Below are 27043 nucleotides of genomic sequence, written 5' to 3'. Positions count from 1 at the left end.
AAATTCCCATTTTTAAAAAACGTGTGGGCCAAACAAAAGGCATCTCCAAGCCTCTGCCAGTTTTGCTGCCCCTGCCTTGGGCTCAGTGCTGTCACTGAGGGGAATGTTAGCAGGAGGGGTTGCCAACAGTATAAAGCTAAGTCAAGCCCATGGAAAAAGGAATCCTTGGGCTTTGTCAAAATTGGTATTCAGTGGTGAGGTAAATCCCAATTTGGGCTCAAAATAAGGTATGTTTAAAGCAGTGTCTATCAAACTTTTTTCCTGTCTGCAAGCCATTTACATGCATCGTACAAGAGAATCATAATCAGGGATTTTTGGGAGGAGGTAGAGGAAAGAATAGAGATGTATTGATGGAAAACTGCACCCCTTTGGTTTTTTGAAGATTTTGATGTGCCAGTCTCCTTTACCCTTGGGCAAATGCTCAGAAATGCATTTCTAGTCTGAAGTAGATCCAGTCTTATACTGGGTCCTGCTGTTGTCCCAACCACATCCAGAATTCAACTTTGTTCTGGGAGGAATTGGAGTGCAGAGAAGGTACTGAGAGATCTGAGCAGAGCAAAAGCTGTGGAGGTTGGATTAACCACGGAGTGGCCACATTCCCTAGAGCCTTGGAGAGCACTGGGGCCCTGGGCCCCTCTGTTCTTGGCAGGGGAGGGCAGGGCCTCGGCAAGATGAGCTGCTCTCAGCTTCCTTCGAGTAGAGATACTTGAACTGGAAACAAGACTCTTCCTGGAGAGCCTTAGAAATGGAACTGAAGAATCCCGGGGGCGAGCCCTGACCCTGGGCAAACCCAGGAAAGTTGTGCCAGACCCCTGTTTCTATTACCCACGGGAGGAGGCAGACTCCCAGGACTGGCGAGAAGTGTGTGTTTCTTGTGTGTGTGCTGTGGTTGTTCCTAAACCTGTTTGTCCAGAAGCTGGTCAGGCCCCTATAGGTGGAAACCTTGTGAGGAAGCTTTGCTGGGCAAGCCCTGGCTGGCAGTGGGGAGGGCTTCTCTGTGTGCTGTTCTCCAACCACACAGCATGGCTGTCAGGATCAGGCCCGCAGCCAGAGGCTGGGGCTTGGGGAGTAGGCCCAAACCCACCACTGTAGGAAAGGGGTCTCTGATATCTCACTTTTTTATCTTAAAAAGGCTTGTCAAGTTTGCATTTCATTTCATAAAATGGTCTTTGAAATGTTTAATATAAAGACCTACTGTTGAATCAAATTAATGCACCTTGTTTTTCCTGTGGCTTCTTAAATCCCCAGATGTAAGCTGATGTCTCCTGCCACCTCCTACCCCAAGGGCAAGGTGCTTTTAACTTTTTTTAAGTTTTATTTATTTTATAAGTACCCCACGTAGGGCTTAAACTCACATACCCAAGATCAAGAGTCTCCTCCTGTTGAGCCAGTCATGTGTCCCATGGTGCTTTTAACTTTTGCTTTTGGGCAACTCAAGGTTAGGTTAAACACCAAACTGTCCCAGATTTCGCCTTTGAACTCTGCATTTGTAATAATAATATACAATGCTTAAAGAGGACACTTTACTCTCTTCCCGTCAGGGATCTGAGGTAATTCAGGCATCAACCCTTGAGCACTGGAGAAGCCGCCATTTCTCTGGATCTGCCCTTCCTCGGGCTCACGGCTAGGTGTGGCTGCCTCCACAGTATTTCTGTGTGCTCTGCTCTGATTGGGCACTGAGTTTGGATTTTAACCTTTGCTGGGTAAAACAGGTTTACAGAGCTGGCCTGGCACAGCAGGTTCTCAGACTCGTAATGTCTCTTCCGCTCCGCACGCAAGGCATTGGGGGCAGGGCCCAGGCCCAGGTCAGTCCTGCCCCTCAGTCACTGGGGTCCCAGCTCTCCCTGCGCACATCCGCAATCTGCGGATTGTTGCTTCGGGCTGAAGATGGGCTGTGATGGGAGACAGGGGTGGAGTCTGTGGAGCTGGGAAGAGCAGCAGGGCTTTATTAACAACCCGCTCCCGGTTGCTAAGCAGCTTTCATTAGACTGGAAGGTCGGCTGCGGTGAGCTCCTCTGGGGAATGGTGAGGGGATGCTAATGAGCTGGGAGAGAAGCAGGTGCTCTGGAAGGATTGCCTCTCACCTGAGACGTTGCAGCCAGAGCTATTTCAGCACATGCTGAGATTCAGACTCCAGGCAGTTTTTAGTCTGTGAAAGGGATTCCTTCTCTCTTCTTCCCACCCATACTGAATGAACAGCTCATTCTCAGGGTATCTGGCTTCTGCCTTTCACCTGCAAAAAATCGAATAGGAAGGAAGGCCCCTGTGGGGAAGTGACTCCTCTCACCCTGCATTGGGACGAGGCTGTGGGCCTATGGTGGTGGTCTGTAGCCCAGACACTAAATGTGTGACCATGGCCGGTTACTCAGCAGCTCTGAACCTACCCCAGAGGGTTGATGTGAGGACCAACGGAGTGACACAGGTAAAGCACACAGCATGGAGCCAGGTACACAGTAGGTGCTCAGTAAATGTTGCCGCTATCATCATCACCACCACCAGCAACTTTCTACTTTGTTCTTCAAAGTGATCCTACAGGGTGGGGAGATGGGTGAAATAGGTGAAGGGGATTAAGAGGACACTTACCATGGTGAGCACTGAATAATATATAGAACTGTTGAATCGGTAGGTTTTACATCTGAAACTAATATAACATCGCATGTTAATTACATTGGAATTTTAAAAAAAAAAGTGATCCTATAACCTTCCCCATCAAGCCTTCTAGAACCTGCTCCAGGATTTCATTCGAGAATCCATGTTTCTGAGAGTTTGGAGCATCTAAACAATTAGAGAAATTTGAACTCCAGGAACTCAATAATATTAAGAAATTTTTATTAATTTTGTAGGTGCAATCAAGGTATTATATATCTCTTTTTTAAAGAGTCATCTTTTACAGATACCTACTGAAGTAGTCATAGATAAAAATATATGATATCTAAAATTTGCTTCAAAATAACCTGGGGATAAGTGAAAAAGCAGTTGGGGGTGGTATAGCTGAAACAAGATGGGTCATGACTTGACCACTGCTTGAGTTAGGTGATGGGTACATGGTGTTCATTCTGTCATCCTCTTTACTTTTGTATATATTTGGAATTTTCCATAGTGAAGTTTTTTGTTTTTTTTTTTTAAAGAGGAGGAAGAGATATAGGGAGTATAGACAACTCTCCTGAGAAATTTTACATGAAGGGGAGCAGCTAAATGGTTCAATACCTGAATGGGGATATAGGGCCAAGGGAGGTGGTAGTGGTGGTGGGGTTTTTTTGTTTTTGTTTTAAGTTGGAGAAGTTACAGAATGTTTATGTACAAATGGGAAGAACCTAATGGGAAAACATTAAAGATACAGGGAAGAGAAGTGGTGTTTGCTGGAATGATGTTCTTGAGAGGTGAAAGGGGCTAAAACCCAATGTGTAGGTAGACAGGGTGCCTTAGAGAGGAGCACAGCCAGACCATCTGTAGGGACAGGAAAAAGGCAGGGGTGCAGGGAGAAAGACACCAATGCTAATGATCACCTTCAGGGTACCTGAGAAGTAATAAAGGAGCCTTTTGCACTTCTGCATAGCCTGTTGCTTGTAGTCACTCAAAACCTACTGAGATGGGACCTGTTCCTTTCCCTCATTGCAGCTGAAGCTCAGAGAGATTTAGTGCTTTGCACAAAGTCAAATAGCTAGTAGGGAAAGGAGCCAGAGTTTGAAGCCATATCCGTCTGGCTCCAAAGCCCGTGCTACCAGGGATGGGTCCACCCGTGTGGCCTACCTAGGAGAGGAGCCTTGAGGTGTGGGGCATTGCGGAGCAGTTGGCCCTTGTGGAGACATGGCTCAGGTCACCGAACAGTGGACTCGGGGTGTTCAGAGATACTCTGGGAGACAGTGGGTCCTCGCTGAGCTGAGCGAGGCCAGCACTGGCCCGGTTCCCTGGAAAGCCATTGTGAGTGCTGTCCATGCAGATTCTGCCCTGTGTCTCCATCGGGGCGAAGAAGATAGATGTATGTGGGAGGAATTTCATTTTCCTCACCTGCCAGGTTCTGGATTATCAGGGCAGTGCTTTCTCCTCACGAAGAAAGTCTGAATGGGAGAGTTGCTTTCTTGTCTTAGGGCATCGAACCAGGCTGACTGCCCCTGAAAGCTGAAGCAGTCAGCGTTACTAGTGCCGGCAGACAGAAAATATACTCTAGTTACCATAGAAATGCTCGTTCCGGGTCAAAACAGCTGCTGTAGATCCTGGGTGGAAATAGCCAGCCAGGGAAGTGGGGAGGACAGAGGTGGGGGATGCCTGCCCTCTCCCCTTTGCTCTTCCCACTTCATCTGCTACAGACAAAATATTGATTTCTCCCATTGGCAGTTGGAGGAAGTTCCGCCTTAAAAAAAAGGCTGCCCATCCCACCCATTCCTTTACCTCCAGAGAGGCTGCTGCATCCAAACCATTCAGCTTTTAAAAATTCTGCTCTGGGGGCACCCGGCTAGCTCAGCTCGTGGAGCATGCGCCTCTTGATCTCAGGGTCGTGAGTTTGAGCCCCACGTTGAGCATAGGGATTACCCTTTTAAGTGGCGCCTGGGTGGCTCAGTTGGTTAAGCATCTGCCTTCAGCTCGGGGTCATGACCCTGGGGTCCTGGGATTGAGCCCCGCATCCGGCTCCCTGCTCAGCGGGGAGTCTGCCCCTACCCCCCCGCTCATGCGCACACTCTCTCTCTCAAATAAATAAATAAAATATTTTTAATAATAATAAAAATTTAGGGCACCTGGGTGGCTCAGTTGGTTGGGCGACTGCCTTCGGCTCAGGTCATGGTCCTGGAGTCCCGGGATCGAGTCCCACATCGGGCTCCCTGCTCGGCAGGGAGTCTGCTTCTCCCTCTGGCCCTCCCCCCTCTCATGTGCTCTCTCTCACTCTCTCTCTCAAATAAATAAATAAAATCTTAAAAAAATAATAATAATAATAATAAAAATTTTTAAAAATAAAAATTCTGCTCTAAGTAGTATCCTCAAAAACTCCAGGATCCAAACCAGCCACCTGTGGCTGACTGCTCCACCCCTCACTTTCCTCACTTGGATTCTCTATGGAAACTACAACCACCCAACTCCCCCGTTGCACAGATGGCAGCCAGCAGAGGTGGGCGAGCAGCCTGCTCTTCCCGTTACCATCCCTTCTTGGCTCAGAGCCTTGGGCTTAGCCTTCATGTCAGGCTGTGCTGACTCTGGATGCAGTGTCCCTGTGTCTCAACCAACTGGCCTAGTTCTCCGAAGGCCATTCGGTGGATCCCTCTATTACCAGGCCCCTTGGCTGCTGAGCGCAATTTTAAAATAGGTATGTATGTGAGAGCCAGGGTTGTTGCTGAAGCTCCCTGGGCTGTTGGAGGACCCTTCTCAACCACTGCTGCATGTCCTGGGCAGCCATCGTTTTAGTCCATTCTTATGGGCCCTGGAGATACCACAGCTTGTCCCAGCCCACTGAATTTTCTCTGGTCCTTGCCTTAGCGCAGATCACCTGTGGCTACGCTAAGCAGAGCCCTGGTGCTCTTGTGGGGGTGGGGAACCAAGCCAGTTGGGAGGGATTGCTGAGGGAGCTGGTGAAGGACTGGGTGCCCATGGACAGACCCAGCCTTTCTGGGTTTTGTGAGTTTTGATTCACCTCCAGGCTAGAGAAAGTTTGTAGCATCATCTCATAATAGAATCATGGTATCTGGGTTGGAATGGTCACCTGTTTATTATAATTATTATTCTGATTTGATAATATATTACCTGGTTCATAAATCAAAACTGTACAGAAGTTATACGGTGTAAAGTTTACTCCTTTACTTGGCTCCATTCACATCGCACTTTCCCTCTACTTACCCATCTCCCCCCAGGTAACCGCTACCACTTTTGCTTCTTATGCATCCTTCCAGAATTTTTTATCCTAGTAAAAGAAATTATATTCTTTGTTTCCCCCATACACACCCTTTTTGTAATGAAAAGGTATGCAATCACACTGCCCTGCATCTTGCTTTAGGAAACTTTTCATTGTTAGTTCCTAGAAAGCATCTTCCCTCGTTTTCAGAACTGTATAATAATCCGTTGTGTGAATACACCATATTTACTTAACCTGTCCCCACTGATGGACATGAGGATAGTTTCCAGTCTCTTGCAGGTATATCTGTGGACTAGGTTCTTAGAAGAGGGGTTACCAGGTCAGAGGTTATCTGCACTACTGATGGACAGTACCACATTGTCTTCCCAGGAGTGGTGCATGGTGCCAGTCAGCTGTCCCCACAGCGAGGTCTGAGAAGATCTAGTAACTTCCCGGGTCCCTTCTATCTCTGTCTACCAGTGTCTCCTCTATTCTAAACTGGACTCCTTGGAATGGTTAAATCAGTGTGTAAGGATTTGTGGGAAGGGGCCCTAGAGGCTTCTGTTAGCACTTGTGATCTCCAGCCCATTTAGCATTTGTTAAGCCCCGTAACTTAATAGACCTTATTGGGACATCAGAGGTTGGTGAGGGAAAGTTCCAGGGCTAGTCTCGGCCTATCAGTCCAAGCTTTTCTCCGGGAAGATGGTGCCAGGGCTTTTGGGAGAGATGTCCACAGCAAGGTTCTTGTAGTTCCCTGAGCCTTCTTGTCAGGGGGATGGGATGACAGAGTAGAGAGGGTACCATGGGCTCATCTGGCACCATAGCTCCAAAGTTCTACTGGAAGACCAAGGTGAGGAGTGAGAGGGTTGTGCTTATTGAACCATGTCTTTCTGTTTTGTTTCTCTTTATTCACCCAAACCTTTCCAGTACAACCAATGACCAAAAATAGTGTTGATTTGTATTAACTAGTACACATTTGTCCCATATGAAATGAGCTAGATGATGTCAGGGATGTCTCACCCCTCTTCTGGTGGATCTAGGGTTGCTGTAGGTGGTACCGGGACCTAGTGGAACAGGGGTTCCTGAGCCTTCACTTAGAAGGAGGATGGGTGGGGCGCCTGGGTGGCTCAGTCGGTTAAGCGTCTGCCTTCGGCTCAGGTCATGATCCCGGGGTCCTAGGATCGAGTCCCGCATTGGGCTCTTTGCTCAGCAGGGAGCCTGCTTCTCCCTCTGCCCCTCCCCCTGCTTGTACTCTTCCTCTCTCTCTCTCTCTGTCTCTGTCTCTCTGTCTCCGACAAATAAATAAATAATATCTTTTAAAAAAAAACAGAAGGAGGATGGGATGGGTTGACTTGGTGCTTAAGCCATGATGACCATCTCCTGCCACAGCCTTCTACCCTGGGGAGGGGTCATGGTGGCAGTCTGGGGCAGAAAGCGGAATAAGGTGCTGGAGTTCTGCTTGGTGCTCTGGTTCGGTCAGGAAAGGCGAGGCATGGGCCTCTGGATGGTTTCTCCTGGGAAGGGGTGCTTGACAGTCTGTGAGAGGCCCTCCCTGGGGAGCAAGGGCAGCGAGAGAATTGGACCTCATTGCTGATGGCGCTGCAACTGAGTTCTGAGTGGTGTTCGCTGTACATTGTGGGGCAGGGAGAGTCTTTATACTTGCACCTCTGAGTTTTGACCAGTGTAGCTGTCTGTGGTTCAGCTCAACCCAAAAGTCTTAGAGCAAGGATTCTAAAGCTTTTGGGGATCAAGTACCCCTTTTAGAAGCTAAAAATCATAGATACTGTATCCAGAAAAACACTCAGGTAAGCATGCTGGAGCACACCGATGATTTTCCTCTTAGGATAGTAGTTCTCAATGATTATTAGTGTTATTGTTATTACTATTTTCTCTGCATGCTGCACGCAATATTTTTCATTGCATGTGCTGACTTTTGGAGGACTAAGGGGCAGACAGCCCTGTGGGAATGGGGAAGGACAAGTATAGTTTGAACAGTCACTGGCCAAGGAGCCCTTGGAACTGGGTTAAGAATACCTGGCATAGAGGGTTGTTTACATTGCTTGGAAGGTAAAGATTTCTCCTTCCTCAGATATTGCCTGGCACCTTGCCTACATTTCACAGAAGGGACTTAGGGGCTATGGGGTGAGCAGGATGGTCCTGGGCATGATGCTTGGGCTTCTCTCGATATTCTCTACTTGCTGTAATTGCTGAGGGATGCCTCTGCTCACCCCAGAGAACCCTAATGCCTGTGCTCATAGGCTGCCTGAGAGTGTGGGGGAGGCCAGGCGGGATGGGAGCGCTGCTACCCACCATTCCCAGGCTCCCCAGCCTGGCTGCATTTGCAATCTCCTGGGGAAGGTGGGAAGGCTAATGGCTCATTATGCCAGCAGTTAGTCACATCACTGAGGCACATGATCCCTCCAGGACTGGTGCCACCTCCTGCCACTCTGGCCGTGTTCAGTGCTGCTTCTCTCCCACTCTGAACAGGGAGTGCAATCCCAGGAAATGGCCACCACTTTCCTACAGGTGCTGCAACCCCAGGACCAAGTGACCAGGGCCACCCAGGACCTCCAGGGACCAAGGGGACAGTCATGGAGTGGAGTATGTGGACACAAGTAGAGATTCTCCCACATGCCCCATACACACATGATATGTGTATAGGTATATCTGTATACACTTGTGCACATACATGTGTGAACATGCTGTGAGGGAAAAGCTGGGCCTTGTAAAATAAAGTCCTCTGAGGCCTGAGCAGGGAAGAGCCCAGCAGGAAGCTCCTAGAAGAGGGAGGGTCCTGCCTTGTTTCCCCTCCCTTGGGATGCTCTTACCTGGTCCAGCATCCAGGTCAGTCCCCGGGATTCTTTCCAACTTCTTGACTTCAGTACCAGAGAGGGCCAGACAAAACTCTTTTTTTTAAAGGTTTATTTATTTATTTGACAGAGACACAGCGAGAGCAGGAACACAAGCAGGGGGAGTTGGAGAGGGAGAAGCAGGCTTCCCGTGGAGCAGGGAGCCCGATGTGGGGCTCGATCCCAGGACCCTGGGATCATGACCTGAGCTGAAGGCAGACGCTTAACGACTGAGCCACCCAGGTGCCCCCAGACAAAACTCCTAAGGACAGCAGTGACTGCCTGTCAGTTACTGAAAATGAGAACAAAAACCAGGTGAGAGCCTGGGAAAGTGGTTATTTCCTGAGGCCAGGCTTCATATTCTAACAACACTAGTCACAGTCAAGTTGATGGGGCCTTAGTTCCTGTCTTCCTGAGAGAGCGGCATCTCCACCCACCCCTGGGCAGCCTGTGGCCCCCCTATCCTCTTCCTGCCAGGGAGAGGTCTTGCAAAAACGCAGCCCTTGCAGGTTAACTGTGGAACAGGATCTCGCCCAAAAGGGCTGAGGACTCGGGAACCAACAAGGACGGAGTGCTTTCTGGGAGCCAGACTCGTGCATGGAGTTTACCCCGTTCGTCCCATGCAACGCTTCATGCCAGTCCTGAGAAGTAGCCCCATTTTGTAGATGAAAACAGGCTCAGAGTGTTTTCCCCCACGTTTCCCAGGGCGGTGAGTGGCCGTGCTAAGCTCCAGACCCTGTTCTGACTCCGATCTGCGGCAGAGCACTGTTGTCAATCCGTATAGAAAGAGCACCTGTGGGCGCCTGGGTGGCTCAGTTGGTTAAGCGACTGCCTTTGGCTCAGGTCATGATCCTGGAGACCCGGGATCGAGTCCCGCATCGGGCACCCTGCTCAGCGGGGAGTCTGCTTCTCCCTCTGACCCTTCCCCCTCTCATGCTCTCTCTATCTCATTCTCTCTCTCAAATAAATAAATAAAATCTTTAAAAAAAAAAAAAAGAAAGAGCACCTGTGACATGAGGGGAGCGCTCCTCCTCCCACCTGTGGGCCCCCCAACACACCTGGAGGAAGTGAAAGGGACTGGGCCAGGGTTTGAGGTCCTGGGTCATGGTTCTGGCTCTGCCACTCCATGACTGTGATCAACTCCCTTCCCCTTTCTGGGCCTTTCCCTCATAATGGCCGAGCACCCCCCCGCCCATACATACTAATATTTTTAGACTCTACACATGGCTGGGGCAACTCCCCACCCTTTTCCCCCAAAGTCCTTTCCTCCCTGCAGGATCCAGATGGAGAGTATAAGCCTAGCCCCTAAACACATGAATGAGTGAAGGGAAATCCTCCCAGCATGGGAAATAGAAATCTCTCTCGGCTGCAGGGCTCATCAATAATTCAGGAGCCGCTGTTGGGTCTGATCTCTGTAGTGGCCTCATCCATATTTCACCTCCTTCCCATAGCCCTGTTCCTTAGCAACCACATCATCCATGCTTTCCGGGAGGGCTGCTGGGCCGTGTGCTCCCTGCATCTCCTGTCCTGTCGGTGCTGTCCATGCTTGCCCTCGTGGGCGGGGGGAGGAGCCACTGGAACTGGCAGCTTTGGTCCTCACAGTGCTGGGGCAGTGCTGCACACAGGAGGCATGTGCCCACCAGGCGAGGGATGGTATGGCATGTCAGCCCCTGCAGGTCCTCCCTGGCCTGCCTCTGACTGAAACCTCTCCCCCTCCTCCCAACCTCTCCCTCCTCCTCCCACTCCTGGAAGAGGAGTGTTTCTCCCTTTCCCCCTCGTGCCCAGGCTCAGGTGCTGGTTTTCCTTGTGGCTCAGGTGCAGTGGAGGCTTGCCTCCTACATCAGCTGAGACGCCGTGCTGCGGGCTTCCTGCGCAGTGACAAGATGGCGGCCCTGTTCACCAAGGTGGGAAAGACATGCCCAGTGGCTGGGGAGATTTGCCACAAGGTACAGGAGCTGCAGCAGCAAGTAGAGGGCAGGTGAGTCCTGGGCCAGCTCCTGCCATCACTCCCTTCTGCTCTTTGCACTTGTCATTTGCTCCCTCCCAGGTTGGCTTCCTGGGCTCATTTCTTGCAGGGTCCCTTGGGTGAGAGACCAGCCTAAGGGTGGGGGGGTGGCTCCTTTTGGACACAAGGCCCCACTTCAACCCCTCATCTTAGTCAGTCCTCTGGGTTCTTGGGGCACCAAACTCTGCTCCTAACACCACCTATCTGGGGCTTACTCCCAGGCCCTCCACTCCTGAAGCCCACCCTCTCTTTGCAGGAAACCCTTAGCAGGCAACCAGGATGCCCTGCGGAGACAGGGCTCTGCCAGCGGGAAGGGCCCAGCTCTCAGCCTACAGGCCTTAAAGCACATATGGGTGCGCACAGCGCTCATCGAGAAAGTGTTGGACAGGGTCATGCAGTACCTGGTGGAGAACTGCAGGTGACTGCCCCATCCCCCAAGCAGCCCCTCCCTGGGGCTCACCTCCTGAGCAGTCCTTCAGCCCTCCCCCTCAGCATGCGTGATTGTCCCCAGCAGTGTATAGGCATGCCCGTCTTCCCCTCTAGCACCCGGAAAGCATAGACCACACAGGGCACCCTCCAAAGCTCAGTCCTTGTGGACTCATTTCTTCTTAGTGACTCACACGAAAGGGTCTTTGTGGGGATGTCCGTACTTGGTGGGCTTGATTGCCCTGGAATGAGTCTGTCTCTCCCCCTGGCAGCAAGTACTACGAGAAGGAGGCTTTACTGGCAGATCCTGTGTTTGGCCCCATCTTGGCCTCTCTTCTAGGTGAGCTGAGAGCAGAGAGGCCCGTGCTGGGCCAGTGGGGGCTGAGGGGCAGGTGCTGAGGGGGCACCATCTGTGCTAACTGTCCCTGTCTTCACAGTGGGACCCTGTGCCTTGGAGTACACCAAGCTCAAGACAGCTGATCACTACTGGACTGACCCCTCTGCTGATGAGCTGGTCCAGAGGCACCGTATCCGGGGTCCCCCCAGTCGCCAGGACTCCCCTGCAAAGCGCCCAGCCCTAGGAGTAGGTATCCCTCTCCCCACCCCTTATACTTATCCAGGCTATGCCCATGGGCCTGTAGGGAAGGGCAGCTTGGCCTCCATGTTCCTTGCAGACACAGGCTGGACCTTAGAGATGCACCAAGGTCGTGGCTACCTCAGGAGAGCCATTTATCCCTGCTGGCACTTATATAAATGCCAGGAGCCTATCACTGGTCCATGGCTGGAGAGCAGAGGGCGGCCGAGAGCAGACCCCGGACAGAATGGACCCCTGGGTCAGGTAGAGAGGCTCTGCATGGAGGCCTCAGGTTGTCTGAGGCGGATTTCGCAGGGCTGGGCGCTGAGCTGTGCCTTTCTGCCCAGATTCGGAAGCGGCATTCAAGTGGCAGTGCGTCAGAAGACAGGCTGGCTGCCTGCGCCCGTGAGTATGTGGAGTCCCTGCACCAGAATTCCAGGACACGCCTGCTCTATGGCAAGAACAACGTGCTGGTGCAGCCGGTAAGCGAACTTAATGCCCACCCCCTCTCCCTCTTCTGAAAGGCCCAGGACTGGAACTTTCCCCTGACTGGAAAGTCCCCTTCCTCAGAGGCTTGACTAGAGAGAAGGGGGGAGAAGGGCCCTACCCCTCACTTCACAGTTTCACATGCCTCGTGCCCAGCCTTGAGTTGGCAGGAGCCAACTCAGTTAGTTAGCATCTGCCCTGCTCGCTGAGAACCAGGCTGTCCAAAGGTGGGAATGGCAAGCGGCAGGCAGGGTGAACACCTGGCTTGGGTACGGCTGGCCCAGGAAATACCTGGCGTCCGGGAGGCTGACAGGACAGGGCCAGTAGCACGAGGCCAGCCGGGGAGAGGAGATGCCCACATCTGCGTGTGGCTCATGTTCTCCCGTCCTTCCTCCTGGCCTCCACTCCAGGATCCTGTGACTACTAGCTCAGGCTCCCCAGCTCCTGCTGGGAGCTTATGTCTCATAGGCCTCTCCTGGGAGCCTCAGCACCTTGTCACCTCTGCCTTCTGCTGTGTCTCCTCCCCATAGAAGGAGGACATGGAGGCTGTCCCTGGCTACCTCTCCCTGCACCAGTCTGCAGAGAGCCTAACTCTGAAGTGGACCCCCAACCAGCTCATGAACGGGACTCTGGGGGACTCCGAGTTGGAGAAAAGGTGGGGGCTCTGGGACTCCAGGCAGGGGGGTGGACAGACTCCGCTCGCTCCGGGAGGCAGGACTCACTCCTTATCCCGATGCCAAGAATTGCAGGAATAGGCTGCCTGGAGAGATTCCCAAGCTCTCTAAGATCAAGCCAGGCTGGGCATGAAGAGGTTTGCCCGAGCCAAGCTTTAGGCAGCTGAGACTGCCAGGCTCTGTGCCATGACAGCAGGGGCCCAGACGGACATGGCTGGCTGAGGTCACTTCTCGGCCACGGTCCTCCTGTCTTCAGGGTCGTTTTACAGGGTTTGGCGGTGGGAAATGAAGAAAGCGGGACGACAGGCCTTGCAACACAGTGACATCGATCTGGTTCCTTTCCAGCGTTTACTGGGACTATGCCCTGGTTGTCCCCCTCAGTCAGATCGTCTGCATCCACTGCCACCAGCAAAGTGAGCCTCCCTTGTCCTGGGCACAGGGTTGAGGAGAGAGAGAGACTGCCCTCTCCCGGCCACATACCGTGCACGGCCCATTGGATGTCTTGTCCTCCTCCTGTCATGCCCATGCACCCAGTTGGGAGGCCTGGCTGACTGGGCTGTGGTGATGACCAAGGGGTCTCAGGGAGGCCTAGCCTCACCCACCCGTGTACACCCCACAGAGAGTGGCGGCACGCTCGTGCTGGTGAGCCAGGATGGCATCCAGAGGCCACCGCTGCACTTCCCACAGGGAGGACACCTGCTGTCCTTTCTGTCCTGCCTGGAGAATGGGCTGCTGCCCCGAGGCCAGCTAGAGCCCCCACTCTGGACGCAGCAGGGGAAGGTACCTCAGGGCTTGGGACACTCTGAGTAAAGGGATGTGTGAGGGGGGTTCTCTGCTCACGTCCTTCCTTTCCCCACATGGAGTTCTTAGTGGCTGCCTTGGGTGGGACCTTGGATCAGACACTGCCCTGAACAGGCCGACCACCCACCCTTCCCTCCATAGGGGAAAGTGTTCCCCAAGCTACGGAAACGCAGCAGCATACGGACCGTGGATGTGGAGGAGATGGGCACCGGGTGGGCCACAGACTACGTGTTCCGGATCATTTACCCCGGCCACAGGCACGAGCACAGTGAGTGTCTCAAGCTTCATCCATGGAGGAAGCGAGAAAGACGCTCAGGGAGGCAGCGGAGTGCAGTGTTAACCCAGGAGGCGTAGCAGGCAGGGTCCACTCACTGACCAGGCCAGGTGGAGAGGAGCGGTTCATTACTCAGCCTCTCACCAGACCTTCCCCTGCAGATCATCCCTCTGAGAAGCTGCTGCCTCTCTTCTACCTACCTGTCTTCCCCCACCTCGTCACCCCAAGATTCTTGGCTCAGCCAATATCGTACAGTATTCTCTTAGCCTTTCCAGCCCTGGCCCAAGAAAAAAAAAATGTGGTGAGACTAGATAAAGAGAAGTTGGAGAACTCCATTCCTCCCTGGCCCACGGCCTGACCTCCACAAGGCAGCCTGGGTGCAGGGTCAGTGCTTCTTTTTGCATGGTGCAAATTGTTCACTGACTCCCCTAGAGCCAGAGCCCTCCTCGGACCAGCTACTGGTCAGAGGAGCTTTAGCTGAAGTAGGGGTGCACCTGAAGAAGGTGAAACTTGGAGCTGGCTGGGGGACCTTGGGGACTGGGGGTGCTGAGAGATGGCTTGGCTCTCATGGGTCCTGCCGCACCTGAACGCACACCCTTGGGTCCATGGGGCCTGTGGGTAGGTATCCGCCAACACCGGATTTCCCTTTCTGGTGTGAGTGCCATTGCCCCTTATAGGTTTCTCAGGGCCAGAGTCCCCGGTCTTGGGGGTGAGGTCCGAGGATTTACCAGCACGGAGCATTTATTGCCAACTGAACTACCTGCTCCCTAAATTTCCTAACTGGTGCCAGAAGTTGTCAGGGAGTTGTCTCTGTCCTAGCAGACGGACAACCGAGATGGCAAGCACACAGCCATAGCCCAGATGGCCCCAGCAGGACTGATGGGCCCAAGCCGCGGTGGTCCCCCTCCCAGAGGTGCCTAACTACGAACCGTGCCTTGTGTCAGAATGTGTTTGCAAAGCTGGCATTTAATCCTGGGCTGCTGTGCGGCTGAGATGACTCAGTCTCCACGTCCCCTCTTTAAGCCTTGGCATCTCCCAGTTCTGGTCACTTTGCTTCAAGGACTGCACCCCCAGAGGGCGAGCCAGGGCCCTGGGAGGTGGAACCCGGCGGAGTGACTGAGGCTCTGCTCAAGTGCAGCGCTGGGCAGACCTTGAGGAGGTTGGGGTTCACGTCTGAGGAGGGGGATCTGGGGTAACCTGCAGATTTGCTTCAGCCTGACTCTGATATGAGCTGAAGAACGATCGGGATCCGTCTGCCAATAGTCGTGCCCTGCTTTGGCCAGGGCTAGGGAGCTCCTGAGCCGCCTGCCTGTCCCCACTGGTCCCTGTCTTTCACTCCCCTTACTCCCCCCGTCAGCTCTCCGTCTGCTGCTCTTCCTGGACAGGGCCTCCTCCAGGGGAGCTCTGGAGCTGCCGTCTTCCCCTCACTCTCTTCCACACTCTCCCCCGTAAATCATCCAGACAGCTCTCGGTCCCCCAAGCCCGTTCTCAGTGCCCAGCAGGTTTGAGGCGACCCAGACCCTGGTCCCCTCCTTGTAAGGAGGGAGTCTGGTGCCTCCTGCCAGGACCAGGTCCTCATGCCTCTGCCTCTCTCGCTGTTCTCTTTGAGCAGTCACTATTAACTACCACCACCTAGCGGCCAGCCGCGCGGCCTCGGTGGACGATGATGAGGAAGAGGAAGATAAACTGCACGCGATGCTCTCAATGATCTGCTCGCGGAACCTCACAGCTCCCAATCCGATGAAAGGTTTTTATCCCTGCCCCGCCCCTGCCCCGCCCCATCCCCTGGCCCACCTGCCACCCACCGCAGGGGCTCGGACGGCAGTGTTGGCATTATGGGACTGGGGTGGTCCCCCATCAGGAGGCAGGTCAGGGAGGGCGGAAAGAGGCGCTGGCAAGAAGAGGGGATGGTACAAAGAGCAGGGGGCTCGGGGCTCCCCAATGAGTCTGGAAGGGAGAGGGCTTCATGCCTGCGAGTGAGGATCCTCTGGTAGGAAGATGTGACTATCTGGTCGCCTCTGGGGAACCTCGAATGTCTTTCCAAGCACTACACCCACTCCTGGGGGCCGTGCTGGCCAAGCTGCGGCATTGTCTCTTTCTTTCTCCCCTGCTGGCTGGGAAGACTGGCCTCCCGGCCCTGGACCTTTGACTTCTGACTTAACAGAAACAGGGTAGAGGTTCAGCCCCTCCCTGGCAGGGATGGGGGCTGGACAGCTCACACGAATGAGTCCTGTGGCTCAGGTGAGGTGTTGGAGCTACCATGGAAAGAGACCCAGGGCTGGGTTTACTCAGCAGGGCTGACGGCTCTAGCAGGTACTGCCTGGAGCATGAAATCTAGAAATAAATGTGCCGGAGGTCTAAAACAGGTGTTTCCCACCCTCGCAGACCTCAGAGTCCGTGATTACAGAGGAGGTCCCTTCATTGTAAACGACCCGGCGCAGTGCCGAGTTCCTCCACATTGGTCCCTCTGTCCACCACCCATCCTTCTTAGCACAGAGATAGGTTGGTAGAGGAGGAGAACCCTACTCTTTATAGAGAGCGATCGGCCAGGGGACCTGAGAAGTCTAGGCCAGATGCTCAAGGGAAAATTGGTTATGAAGGGGCTGGAGCCAGCTTTCTTGGAGCTTAAGGGAACTTCCCTGTCCCCACCCATTCCCATGCCACAGAATTCATTTCTTCTCCCCTTTTCCTGCCCCTACAGAGGGTATCTAAGAATATGTGACACTCCCCTTACGCTTCCACAAACTTCTGCCAAAGAGCCCAGTTCCTTAGCCCAGCCACCAAATCAGCAATGAGGTCCCCTGCCCCGCCCACTCCCTGGGAAACTAAGTCTGTGGCCTAGCACACATCTAGCACACCCTCAGCACAGCCCTAGCAGCTGCCCCCACCTACCACATGCCTGCCCTGTGCCTTGCCTCCCTCGTAGCCCTCCTGGCAGGACCCACAGGCCCCCTTGGGTGGGAGTCCAGAGGAGCCTCACTTCTGAATTTGTCTGCACACAGCCCGCCGTCTGACTCCTTGCAAACCTGGGCTCGGGACTGATGCTTACTTACAGGTTAAGGGACTTGGAGCAGTGTAGGAAGGCTGAGTCAGGAAGGACAGGGATCCCTTTCTTACTGCATGAACTGATATCAGGCTGGAGGCTGGGGGTCCCAACAGAGCCCCTGTCTTGGCAGACTTGGCACTAGGAAGCCCAACCCCCGACTAGTCTTAGGGTCGAGGCCTCCAGGGTCAGAGAAGCCCCCATGCCCATGGAGTCCAGAGGCCTCGGGGCTTATCTGGGCTTCCACTCGGGGAACTCGGGAACCTGACCAACCCAATATACAGCCCCTGGGCCCCCAGTACTTGGGGAAAGGAGAGGAGACCTGAGAGGAGAATTGGCAGGTGGTTGGGGATTTGATGTGGGAGCCCCCACCTCCACCCCAGTCCATAATGACAACACTGTTGAGTCCGTTCTACTAGCCGTTGCTTTTCAGGCCTGCCACATGCTTGACTTGTGCATGTGAATCAAGTGGCGGGTGTCCAGACTCTCCTCTCCCTCCCCCCACCTCTCCTCCTTTTCCTGCTACCTCCCCACAGAGCAGAGATGCTGTTCACTCTAATTCTGCTCCAGGCCAGGCACCTTTCACTCGGAGTCTTAGGGGCTGTGGGGTTCAACCACCCTGATCATTTTTGCTTCAAACTTTCCTCATGCTCAGAGGAGAGAGTCAGAGTCAAAGCTGGCCCAGCAGATCCCCCCCACTCCCCCCATGTCCAGCCTGCTGCCCCTCACCCAGTCACTCCAGAGCTCCAGCTGTCTGCACTGGGTTAATTCAGAGTTGCAGTGTTCAATGCTGGCTGGCTCAGCTCCTTCCTGGAGAATTAAGGTGAAGAGCATTGACCCAGGAGTCTTGCCTCAGTTGGGCCCTACTTTCTGGGCATGAGCTTGTTTCCCTATGTGCCCACCGTTCATCCTCTGTACCTGTCGTACCCCCTTCCCCCCCACCCCCCCGCCTGCCCGCCTGTTGCCTGCTGCCTGCCTGGCTGGGCCTGTTCCCAAACCCCCCTCCCATGACTGGCCTCTCTCCTGCCTGTTGCAGGGGCATGAGCTGGGCTCCTGCCCCACCCCACCTGCATTTGTCCCCTCCCTCTTCTTCCCAGTTTTGGGCATGGCTTGCAACTCCTCACTCCCAGAGCCGCAGCCCCTCCACACCACGTATGTTCCCTTAATTTGCCTCCTGGTGGAGCTGAAGGGCCAGATACCTACAAAAACCCCAGCTGTGGGTCTGAGAAAGAGCGTCTCAGGCCAAGAAAGGGCATCCCCTGAGGGGACTGGAGGGGGCTCAGCTCAGCCCTCCCCACCAAGGCACATCCAGAGCTGGAGTCTGGCTCTGACAAAAACCGGGCCCAGGTCTGCTTCAGACTCCTAGCGAGCCAGGGCCCAGGCTATGATTCATACGACAAAATGCTGTTTGAGAAAAGCCTCTCCTTCACACATACAGCTCTCATTCCTTCTTCTTCCCTCTTCTCTGCTCTCCCCTTCCCTCCTGGTGTCATCTCCTGGTCCTTACGCTTTCTGCCCTTACTTCGCTTCGTCTTTGTGACTCACTGGACCTGCCAGAGTCCCCTGTGGGCAGTGTCCTGCTCCACTTGGGTCCTAGGAACTCTCAAGGGTCTCGAATTCTGACTCAGACCAGCTGGGCTGGCTGAGAAGGCTCCAGCCACTGGTGGGGTAGGTGTGTCCGAGGAGGCATCTTCTGAGGCTGCAGCGGGCACCTCCTTCTGGGTGGGGGAGCGAGGTGCCCAGCACCGCCCCCACAGTGGCCTGACAGCACTGGGACTTTTGCCCTTCCTGCCAGCTCACCTGTGTGGTTGGAGGAGACCACCATGCTAAATGCAGTCAGGCAGGGTGAGGATGGAGAACTCAGGAAGAACCCATGTGAGTTGGCAGCAAGGGCACCTGGGCTGGGTTGGGGAGCACTGCTCCTCCTTAACCTGTGACAGCGTCTAGAACCCTCAGAGGGGCAAGGTCTGACGACCGGGACAAGTGGCTCTGGGATCCTCAGGAGCGTTGAACAGTGGAGACTCCTGATGTGGAGAGGTTCAAAGCATTGCAGCATACCAGGCACCTTCCTGCCCATCTCAGAGTCTGTCCAGGAGGACCAGGCTGCACCATCGAGGGCCAAGCCAGCTGGCGGCGTTTTAGAGAGCTTAGGCTTTTGTTGTTCTTTCTTCCTCCTCCCTCTAGAAAAGCAAGTGCTCCTTCCATTGCTGATAGCAAGATGGAGAGAACAGACACAAGTATCCACAACTCAGTCCAAGTATTTTATCACATGCAGAAAGACTAGCTGGAGGGTGGGAAGTGTCAGGCAGCCTCTCTTTCCACCATTTCCATCTCTGGGCTCTGGACCAGGCAGGTGCCACCTTGGTGGTTTGCTACCAGTCGGTAACTTCATGCTGCAGCTCTGGGCACAGAGGTGGGCATGCTACAGGTGCTTGTGGGGCGGAGGCCTGCCAGGCCCTGACCATGGCCCCCTTCCTGTCCTCAGATGCTGGTGACATGATCGAAATGCAGGGCTTTGGGCCCAGCCTGCCAGCCTGGCACCTGGAGTCCCTGTGCAGCCAGGGCTCCTCCTGCCTCTTCTGCTCTACCCGCAGCTCCCCATATGCCACCCCCAGCCGCTGCAGCTGTGTCCCCGACCGGTGAGTGGGCAGGGCCCAGAACACCAGCTCCCTGCGCCTGGGTCTGCCTGTGCGCATTCTGCCCTGAGGGGCTGTGGCACTTGTCTGACAGGATGGCCTCAAGTTGGACAGACCTGGGTTCAATTTCCCTTCTGCTACCTAGGTGACTTTGACAAGTTACTGAGTCTCTGTGAGCCTCTATGTTTCTGAGCCTCGGTTTCCTCATATGTAAAATGGGAATAATACCACCTGCTTCCTAAGGTACTGGTGAGGACTAAATGAGGTGTGTGACTCAGTGAGCGCCCAGAGCTGTGCCCAGCACATAGTAGGTACTCAGTACGTGGGAGCTCTCCTTCCCAGTGTGGACACGGACGCTGCCCTCAGGCTATACATATGAGGACACACACCAGGTATCTGGGCATCTGCCATGTGCCAGGAATGGCGTATGAACGGCCCTGGTGTGAGGGTCCTAGCCAGCGCCTGATGCCAGGGCTCTTCTCTTTTACCTCTTAACTTCATTTTTGGCGTGCTACTCCTCGTGACCCTGAGATGGTTCTCTCCATTTTCACATGAGGAAACCAAGATTCACTAACACGAAGTGAAGTTAGTTGCCCAAAGTCCCTTGGGTGGTTGGGGGCCGGGTTAGGTCCCCAGCAGGTCTACTCAGGGTGACTGACAGACACAGGGAGCCCGCAGAGGTGCTACGGGGCTGTGGATCCTGCTCACACCGCCCGAGCACCTTACCTGCCCCCAGGCCAGAATGTCCTCCTCTCTCAACCTCCTCCCACCAGAGGGGCCATAGCCCCTCCCCTCTGAGCCAGGTTATTTCCACAGGTTGCCCCTCAGGTTGCTGTGTGAGAGCATGAAGAGGCAGATTGTGTCCCGGGCCTTCTATGGCTGTGAGTGTAGGGTGGGGTGGGGCCGAGAGGGGTGGGAGCTGGGGGAGGTACCATTGCTATGGGTCCTGGCTCCCCCTGCCCCCCACAGGGCTGGCCTACTGCCGCCACCTGTCCACTGTGCGGACCCATCTGTCAGCACTGGTGCGTCACCACATCATCCCTCCTGCCCGGCCCCCGGGGGCCTCAGGGGGCCTCACCAAGGACGTGTGGAGCAAGTATCAGAAGGACGAAAAGGTGCACACTCTGGGGAGCCAGGGCCAGAGGCTGGGTCAAGGGGCTGGTGGGACGCGGGGGAGCAGCAGCGAGTAAGGGGCAGCCTGCCCCCAGAGCAGCTCTCCTACACCAGATGGGCATTCAAGTAGAATGTCATAGAGGTCGGGACTGATGGCCTTGGGGTGGCCCAGGTCATGGTAGAATCTCAGACAGCTGGGTCTGTGGGTTTCCATGGGAAGGGGGCTGGGCTGGTTCTAGTGTGCATCCACGTTATTCTGAAACCTTGGGCAAATCTCTGCATCTCTCTGGGCTCCGTTGCCAATCCTGGAAGGGAAGGAGGTTGAACTGGATCTCATCCAGCTGTAATCTGGGGCAGGGAGGCCGTGCCCATCCCAAAGCAGGGTTTGCCTGGGCTTCGGCAGAGTGACGGAATCATTGTCCCCAGCCCCAGCACTCCATGGGAGGGATGCTGATGGGGTCGCCCAGCTGGGCTGCGGTGACCGTGGGGGCTATATGGTCTTTACTTCCGGGGTCCCTCAGAACTACAAGGAGTTGGAGCTGCTACGGCAAGTTTACTATGGAGGCGTGGAGCATGAGATCCGTAAGGACGTCTGGCCCTTTCTGCTTGGCCACTACAAGTTTGGCATGAGCAAGAAAGAGATGGAGCAGGTAAGGGGACCGTACTCCCATGGGGCAGGGAGCTGGGGAGCTGGGCCTAGGGACCCCAGGAAGGGGCCTCTGCAGCCCCGGCGCTGCCCCAGCCGGAAGGAAACGGCGGAGGAAGGCATTAGCAGGGCAGCCCCACCGTGCCCCCCCCCCCGCTGGGCCCCGGGGTCCCCCACTCCATGGTCACGGTGTGCTCTGAGACAGGCGGACTCGGCAGTGGCAGCAAGGTACAAGCGGGTGCTGGCGGAGTGGAAGGCCTGCGAGGCGGTGGTGAGGCAGCGGGAGCGGGAGGCTCAGCCGGCCCCATTCACCAAGTTCTCCTCGGGCAGCAGCATCGACAGCCATGTGCAGCGCCTCGTCCACCGAGATTCCACCATCAGCAATGACGTGAGCCTGACGGGACCTGGGGGAGCCGGGGACAGGGGCCACCAGCGTTTTATAGGAGTAAAGTGGAGTCCTGAGCAGCAGCCCGAACTCTAGTAGGAGTCACTGGGAGAATATGGCTTAATGTGTCTGTGTCTCATTTTCTTCTGCTGAGAAGCCCAGTGATGGCCCCCCTGCCACCCCCGTCTCTGAGTGTCGCAGGAATGAAATGAGATAGTACACTGTGTTCTGGTTTAATGGACAAGCAGGGAAAGAAGGATGTATCAGGATCTAGGGAGGCGCTTCTTCCTACAGGGAGAGGTCTCTCAAGGCTAGAAACAGACAGCCCAGGGTTGGAGTCCCAGGTCCACGGCCAGTAAGATGGGTGACTTCTTTTCTCTGGGCCCTGGTGTCCCTCTCAGCTCTGCTATCCTCTGACCGTGGAGGTTTCACCGAGAGCTTGTTGGCCAGAGACCAGGACAGCACTCAGAGGGTCCCCGTCGGCGCCTACTGGCAGGATCCCCCTCCCACCGTGGTGTCCTCCCTCCCCACGTGGAACTGATACACTAGTTCAGAGCCTATGTAGTCCTTCCGGCATCACCCTGGCCTTTAGATGAACAGCGAGTCCCAGACCACGGCTGCGGGGCCAAACCAGAAACGATAAGAAGTTTCCGTTTTAAGGATATTCTTTTATTAACTTGTATGTTTTTTTCTTTAAAACTGTCTCTCTAGATAACGTCTATTCTTGTTACTTTACTAAATCCTTACACTAACAGAGAACTGAAGCTGGAACAAGACTTAACTACCAAGGGAATTCCTTGCGCTCCTTCCCACCTGCCTTGTTCTTACTCCCCTACTCGTGAACGTGCTCCCTCTCTCTGGCTTTGGGTTTTGTGCCGTCCTGAGTCCATACCAGCGCCCCCGCTGCTTAGCCCACGAGCAGCAGTAGCTTTCCTTGCTGCCACCGACGTGAGGCTCGGTGCTGCCTTACCTGATGCTAACCCAGCGCTTCATGCTTCTCGCCAAAGTGAAAACGGCTTTTAGCGTTCCTTTCCCTATGTAGTCCAAATAGAAAAACAGAACAATCTGCATGTGTCTCTTTTCTTTTCCCTAGGACTTGTCCACAGTGGCAGGCTGTTTTAAATCTAGAACAGGTTACCTTTCCCTTCTTACCCCCCTTCCTGAGCTTGTGTGAAGCTCCTGTAACTGATTAGGCAATTGCTGCAGAAGTTTCCTGTCTTTCCTGCTAAACGGCCAGTACTGAACATAGGAAGAACTTGTTCTCCTCACACCTCCAGCCTGCCGCCCGCCGGGCTGCCTTAGCAGCCTCACCAGGGCTCGTGGCGGCCTTCGGTCGTGCGCCACTCTCCTGCCCTGAGGCAGCCTTGTGACTTCGGGTGTTTGTAGAACTACACATGGCTCACGTTGGCCATCCGGTGTCTGAGCCTCCGGTTGCCCTTCCCTGCGGCCGCCACGGGAATCCTGGAGTGCTTCCCGCTTTTTCTCTGGCCCCAGAGAGAGGCTGGGCTGGGGTGGGGGTGGGGGCCTGGATAGGGCTAAAGATGGTGTTGTCCTGTTTGCCCGGAGCCTGATGGCTCTCCAGCTGTCTGCGTGGGTCAGAAGGGGAGGCTTGGCAAGCCGGTGGGGGTGCAGTGTGGAGGCCGTGACGCGGCCTGCTTCAAACCCCAGGAAGGAGACAGCAAGCCGAGGGAAGGGGCTGGAGGAGGGCTGTGAGCCCCACCATCTCTTCACCCCCACCAGGTATTTATCTCTGTGGATGACCTGGAGCCCCCAGAGCCCCCGGGCACTGAAGATTGCAGACCCGAGCCTGAGCAGGAGCTGGGAGCGGGGCCCCCGGGCACCGCCGTGGCGGGACGGCAGCAGTCCGTGGAGTTTGACTCCCCCGACTCGGGACTGCCGTCCTCTCGAAATTACTCCGTGACCTCGGGCATCCAGTCGAGCATAGATGAGGGGCAGAGCATGGGCTTCGAGGAGGAGGATGGCGGTGGGGAGGAAGGCTCCAGCGGGCTGGTCCCAGCGGCTGGCGCTTTCTCCGAGCCCCGGGACGCCAGCCCACACAAGGCCTCGCGGGCCAGCGAGCTGGAGGCAGGGGCCGAGCTGGTGGCCATGTGCACTGCTGCCTACACCGTACGTGGACGTTCCCCGGGCACTGTCCAGCCCCAGAGGCCCTCCTGGCACCCCAAGGCTTGCGGACGGGGGCTGGTGGGTGGCAGGTGGGGGGGTGCCCTGACAGTCCTGTAGGGGGCACTGGGCCCATCCCTCAGCATCCCCGGAGGGCTCTCTTCTCAGAGTCCTTTGGTTATATAGGCATCCCTGCCAGCCCCCACTCACTCCTGAGGGCCCCCCACTCTTTCAGATAGAATTACTGGATACTATGGCCTTAAATCTGCACCGCATAGACAAGGATGTGCAGCGCTGTGACCGCAATTACTGGTACTTCACACCCCCCAACCTCGAGAGGCTCAGAGACATCATGTGCAGGTGCTACTCTGGGGCGGGGTTCAGGGCGGGAGGCAGGGGCCCTGTTCCTCTCCCTCGCACCGAATCCCACTCGGCGCTCTCTGCCTGGAACGCCTTCCCTGCCGTGCCCCCCACCCCACCCCTCTTCCTTCTTCGAGGTCTGTCACATCGCAGCGTCAGCCAGACTCCTCCAGGAAGCCTAGCCGATTGCCCTTGCCCCAGCCGGTTCACCATCTCTTCCCCTGAGGGCCTTGAGGACAGAGGTTGTGGGCTGTTGACCATGGTCCTCCCCGTATTTCAGCGTCATGGAAAGGCTGACTTCTGGGTGGCAGGCTACTCTAGGGACAATCTCCCCAGGGATTCCCCCGTAGTGACAGTGTACCGACATTTCAGCTACGTGTGGGAGCACCTGGACGTGGGTTATGTGCAGGGCATGTGCGACCTGCTGGCACCTCTCCTGGTCATCCTAGACAACGGTGAGGGACTGAGCCCGGGCGTGGGGGAGCGGGCGGTAGCTGGGCTGACGCAAGCTGGAGAAAGGAAAAGAAGACCCCCACTAGGTCTGGAAGGGTGGGGGTGTAAGCCAGCCCTGTCCTCTGGGCACAGGACCCCCCCCCCCGTGAAGTGAGGCCCTGGCGTCACCTGCCTTGCCAGCCTCACTCCCGTTTCCCCTCAGATCAGCTGGCCTACAGCTGTTTCAGCCACCTCATGAAGAGGATGAGCCAGAACTTCCCCAATGGGGGCGCCATGGACACCCACTTTGCCAACATGCGCTCCCTCATCCAGGTGAGGTCAGCAGCTGCCTGTGGGCTCGTGACCAGCACCACTGGGCTCATCCATCGCCCACAGGAAGCCAGGGAGTGTTCCAACAATGCCCTTTCCATATAAGCTTAGTGTCTTTCATTTGAGAACCATGTTTCAATGTTACAGATCAAGGGGGAATGTCAGCATGTGAATACTGTGCTCATGAAAGTTCTGGTGAGCGGTGTGGTTGACAGTGAATCAAACACCCAGAAAATGGCACAATTCCAAAAAGAGTAGCTCCCAGAGAGACGGGTGGGGCAGCAGAGCTCAGCCTCCACCCAAGGAGACTGGAGGGGCTTGGGAGCGATGTCAGGCAGCCCGTGCAGCCGAGGGGCCCAGTCGAGTGCAAGGGCGGCCCGGAGAGGCAGCGGCAGCTCAGTCCCGCTCCCTTTCTTTACTTCTGTAAGATCCTGGACTCAGAGCTGTTCGAGCTGATGCATCAGAATGGAGACTACACCCACTTTTACTTCTGTTACCGTTGGTTCTTGCTGGATTTTAAAAGAGGTAAGCTGTGTGGGTTGGGTGGTGGGGCTAGTGGTCAGGGCGTGGGAGATCCCTCCCGGCCAGAGTCCGTGATTCCTAACCCTAACTGCACTTTGGAACCGCCTGGGGAGCCTTTTAGAAACGCCAGCGCCTTGGCCCCACCTAGCCCCAGGCTTAGGAAGCTTGGCTGCCTGGGCATCCACAATTTTAAAAGCTCCTTCGGCGACTCCCAAGTGCTGCCAACATTCACCCTAAGCCAGTGGTTTCGGGGACTGTTTTGAAACCAAATCTTCTCAAGCAGCAAAGCCTGTCCAAGTAGAGCTGCTCCAGCTGACAAGAATGCCGGTGTGAAGTCGGCCCGAGCCCGGTGTGCAAGGAGTCAGTCACGGAGGAGAAGGGCAGGGTCTGGACCTGGGGCCCAGAACCCTCCTCTTGGACTAGGCTGTGTGTAATGGGGAGAATCCCAGGACTTGGGTCCCTGGAGCTCTGTCTCCACCTTTGGCTCCATCCAGAAACCCGTGGGGAGCCAGGCTCAGCCTTAGCCCCTTGCAATCCCCAGAGCTGCTCTATGAGGATGTGTTTGCCGTGTGGGAGGTGATCTGGGCGGCCCGGCACATCTCGTCAGAGCACTTTGTCCTGTTCATCGCCCTGGCCCTGGTGGAGGCCTACCGTGAGATTATCCGGGACAACAACATGGACTTCACCGATATCATCAAGTTCTTCAACGGTAGGAGCTGCTCCGGCCATCTGGGCTGCCCCCAGCAGCGGCATGGGGGCCTCCACTCCTGGCCTGGGCAGGGTTGGAGGAGCTCCCTTCCCCGGAAGCAGGTGGAAACAGTAGGGTGGGCAGCCACGGGCTCCTCCCAGACTCCTGCCCTGCTCCAGCAACCCCACAGGGTCTGTGTGTTTCCCCCAGAACGGGCTGAGCATCACGATGCCCAGGAGATCCTGCAGATTGCCCGGGAGCTCGTCCACAAGGTGCAGATGCTCATAGAAAACAAGTGAGGGCTGCGGCCGGGAAGCAGCGGCCAACTAGGGCCTGGGCTCCGGTCCCCCGGGCTGCACAGGGAGAGGTGCAGGGCAGCACTGCTGAGACTGCCCGACCCCCAGCCGGCCCCGCCTGCCCACCTGAGTTCCTAAAAAAGTGCTTGTGAGCCTGGGATCCGACTCCGGGCAGTGCTGGCCCTGCGAAGGGGGCAAGTCAGGGGCCTGGATGCCTCAGGCCGGGGAGGGGCAGGGAGGGGGCGGGTTGGCCTCAGGGAGCGGCTGCCTTGGGGGACACCTACTCTGCTCCCCTCTCCAACACCTGGGGATAGCCCCCCTGTCGCCTGCAGCCTCGGCCTCTCCTAGGAGAGCTAACAGGGCTGGAGCTGCCTGGCCCCAGCCGGCGCGGGTCGTGTGGGCCAAGGGACTCTGTGCTGTACCTCTTCTTCGAGTCCCTTGGCAGGCGGCGTGCCTGTGCCCAGCGCAGCCCCCGTGGGGGCAGCCAGAACGGGTGCAGCAGCAGCGGCGCTGCCACGGCCTCTGGCCCCCGCGGTGAGCCTGGCCCGGCCTGCCCAGGGCGCC

General features: G+C 55.6%; 1 protein-coding gene across 3 annotated transcripts in view; it reads left to right on the top strand.

Annotated features, from left to right (window-relative positions):
- Nucleotides 1-26710, top strand: part of SGSM2 (small G protein signaling modulator 2) — a 33171-nt gene extending 6461 nt beyond the window's left edge. Inside the window, exons 3-24 of one of the 3 annotated variants that reach the window (XM_035027547.1) lie at nt 10483-10645; nt 10929-11090; nt 11371-11438; nt 11536-11681; nt 12020-12154; nt 12689-12813; nt 13178-13245; nt 13452-13612; nt 13775-13901; nt 15520-15654; nt 19436-19589; nt 20403-20467; nt 20556-20701; nt 21221-21349; nt 21551-21733; nt 23471-23857; nt 24087-24211; nt 24584-24666; nt 24867-24976; nt 25402-25498; nt 26037-26204; nt 26394-26710. In XM_035027547.1, the coding sequence (XP_034883438.1) occupies nt 10483-10645; nt 10929-11090; nt 11371-11438; nt 11536-11681; nt 12020-12154; nt 12689-12813; nt 13178-13245; nt 13452-13612; nt 13775-13901; nt 15520-15654; nt 19436-19589; nt 20403-20467; nt 20556-20701; nt 21221-21349; nt 21551-21733; nt 23471-23857; nt 24087-24211; nt 24584-24666; nt 24867-24976; nt 25402-25498; nt 26037-26204; nt 26394-26482 (3026 nt within the window). In that variant the 3' untranslated portion in view covers nt 26483-26710. Of the gene's footprint in view, nt 1-10482; nt 10646-10928; nt 11091-11370; nt 11439-11535; nt 11682-12019; nt 12155-12688; nt 12814-13177; nt 13246-13451; nt 13613-13774; nt 13902-15519; nt 15655-19435; nt 19590-20402; nt 20468-20555; nt 20702-21220; nt 21734-23470; nt 23858-24086; nt 24212-24583; nt 24667-24866; nt 24977-25401; nt 25499-26036; nt 26205-26393 lie in introns of all 3 variants that reach the window. The other 2 variants (XM_035027548.1, XM_035027546.1) reach the window with 2 other exon arrangements.
- The last annotated feature ends 333 nt before the right edge of the window (nt 26711-27043 follow it).

Source organism: Mirounga leonina, unplaced genomic scaffold (genome assembly GCF_011800145.1).
Source record: "Mirounga leonina isolate KUSES-001 unplaced genomic scaffold, KU_Mleo_1.0 Mir_200, whole genome shotgun sequence".
Classification (NCBI taxonomy): domain Eukaryota; kingdom Metazoa; phylum Chordata; class Mammalia; order Carnivora; family Phocidae; genus Mirounga; species Mirounga leonina.
Note: the sequence above shows the minus strand (reverse complement) of the source record. Positions and strands in the feature narration are given on the sequence as shown.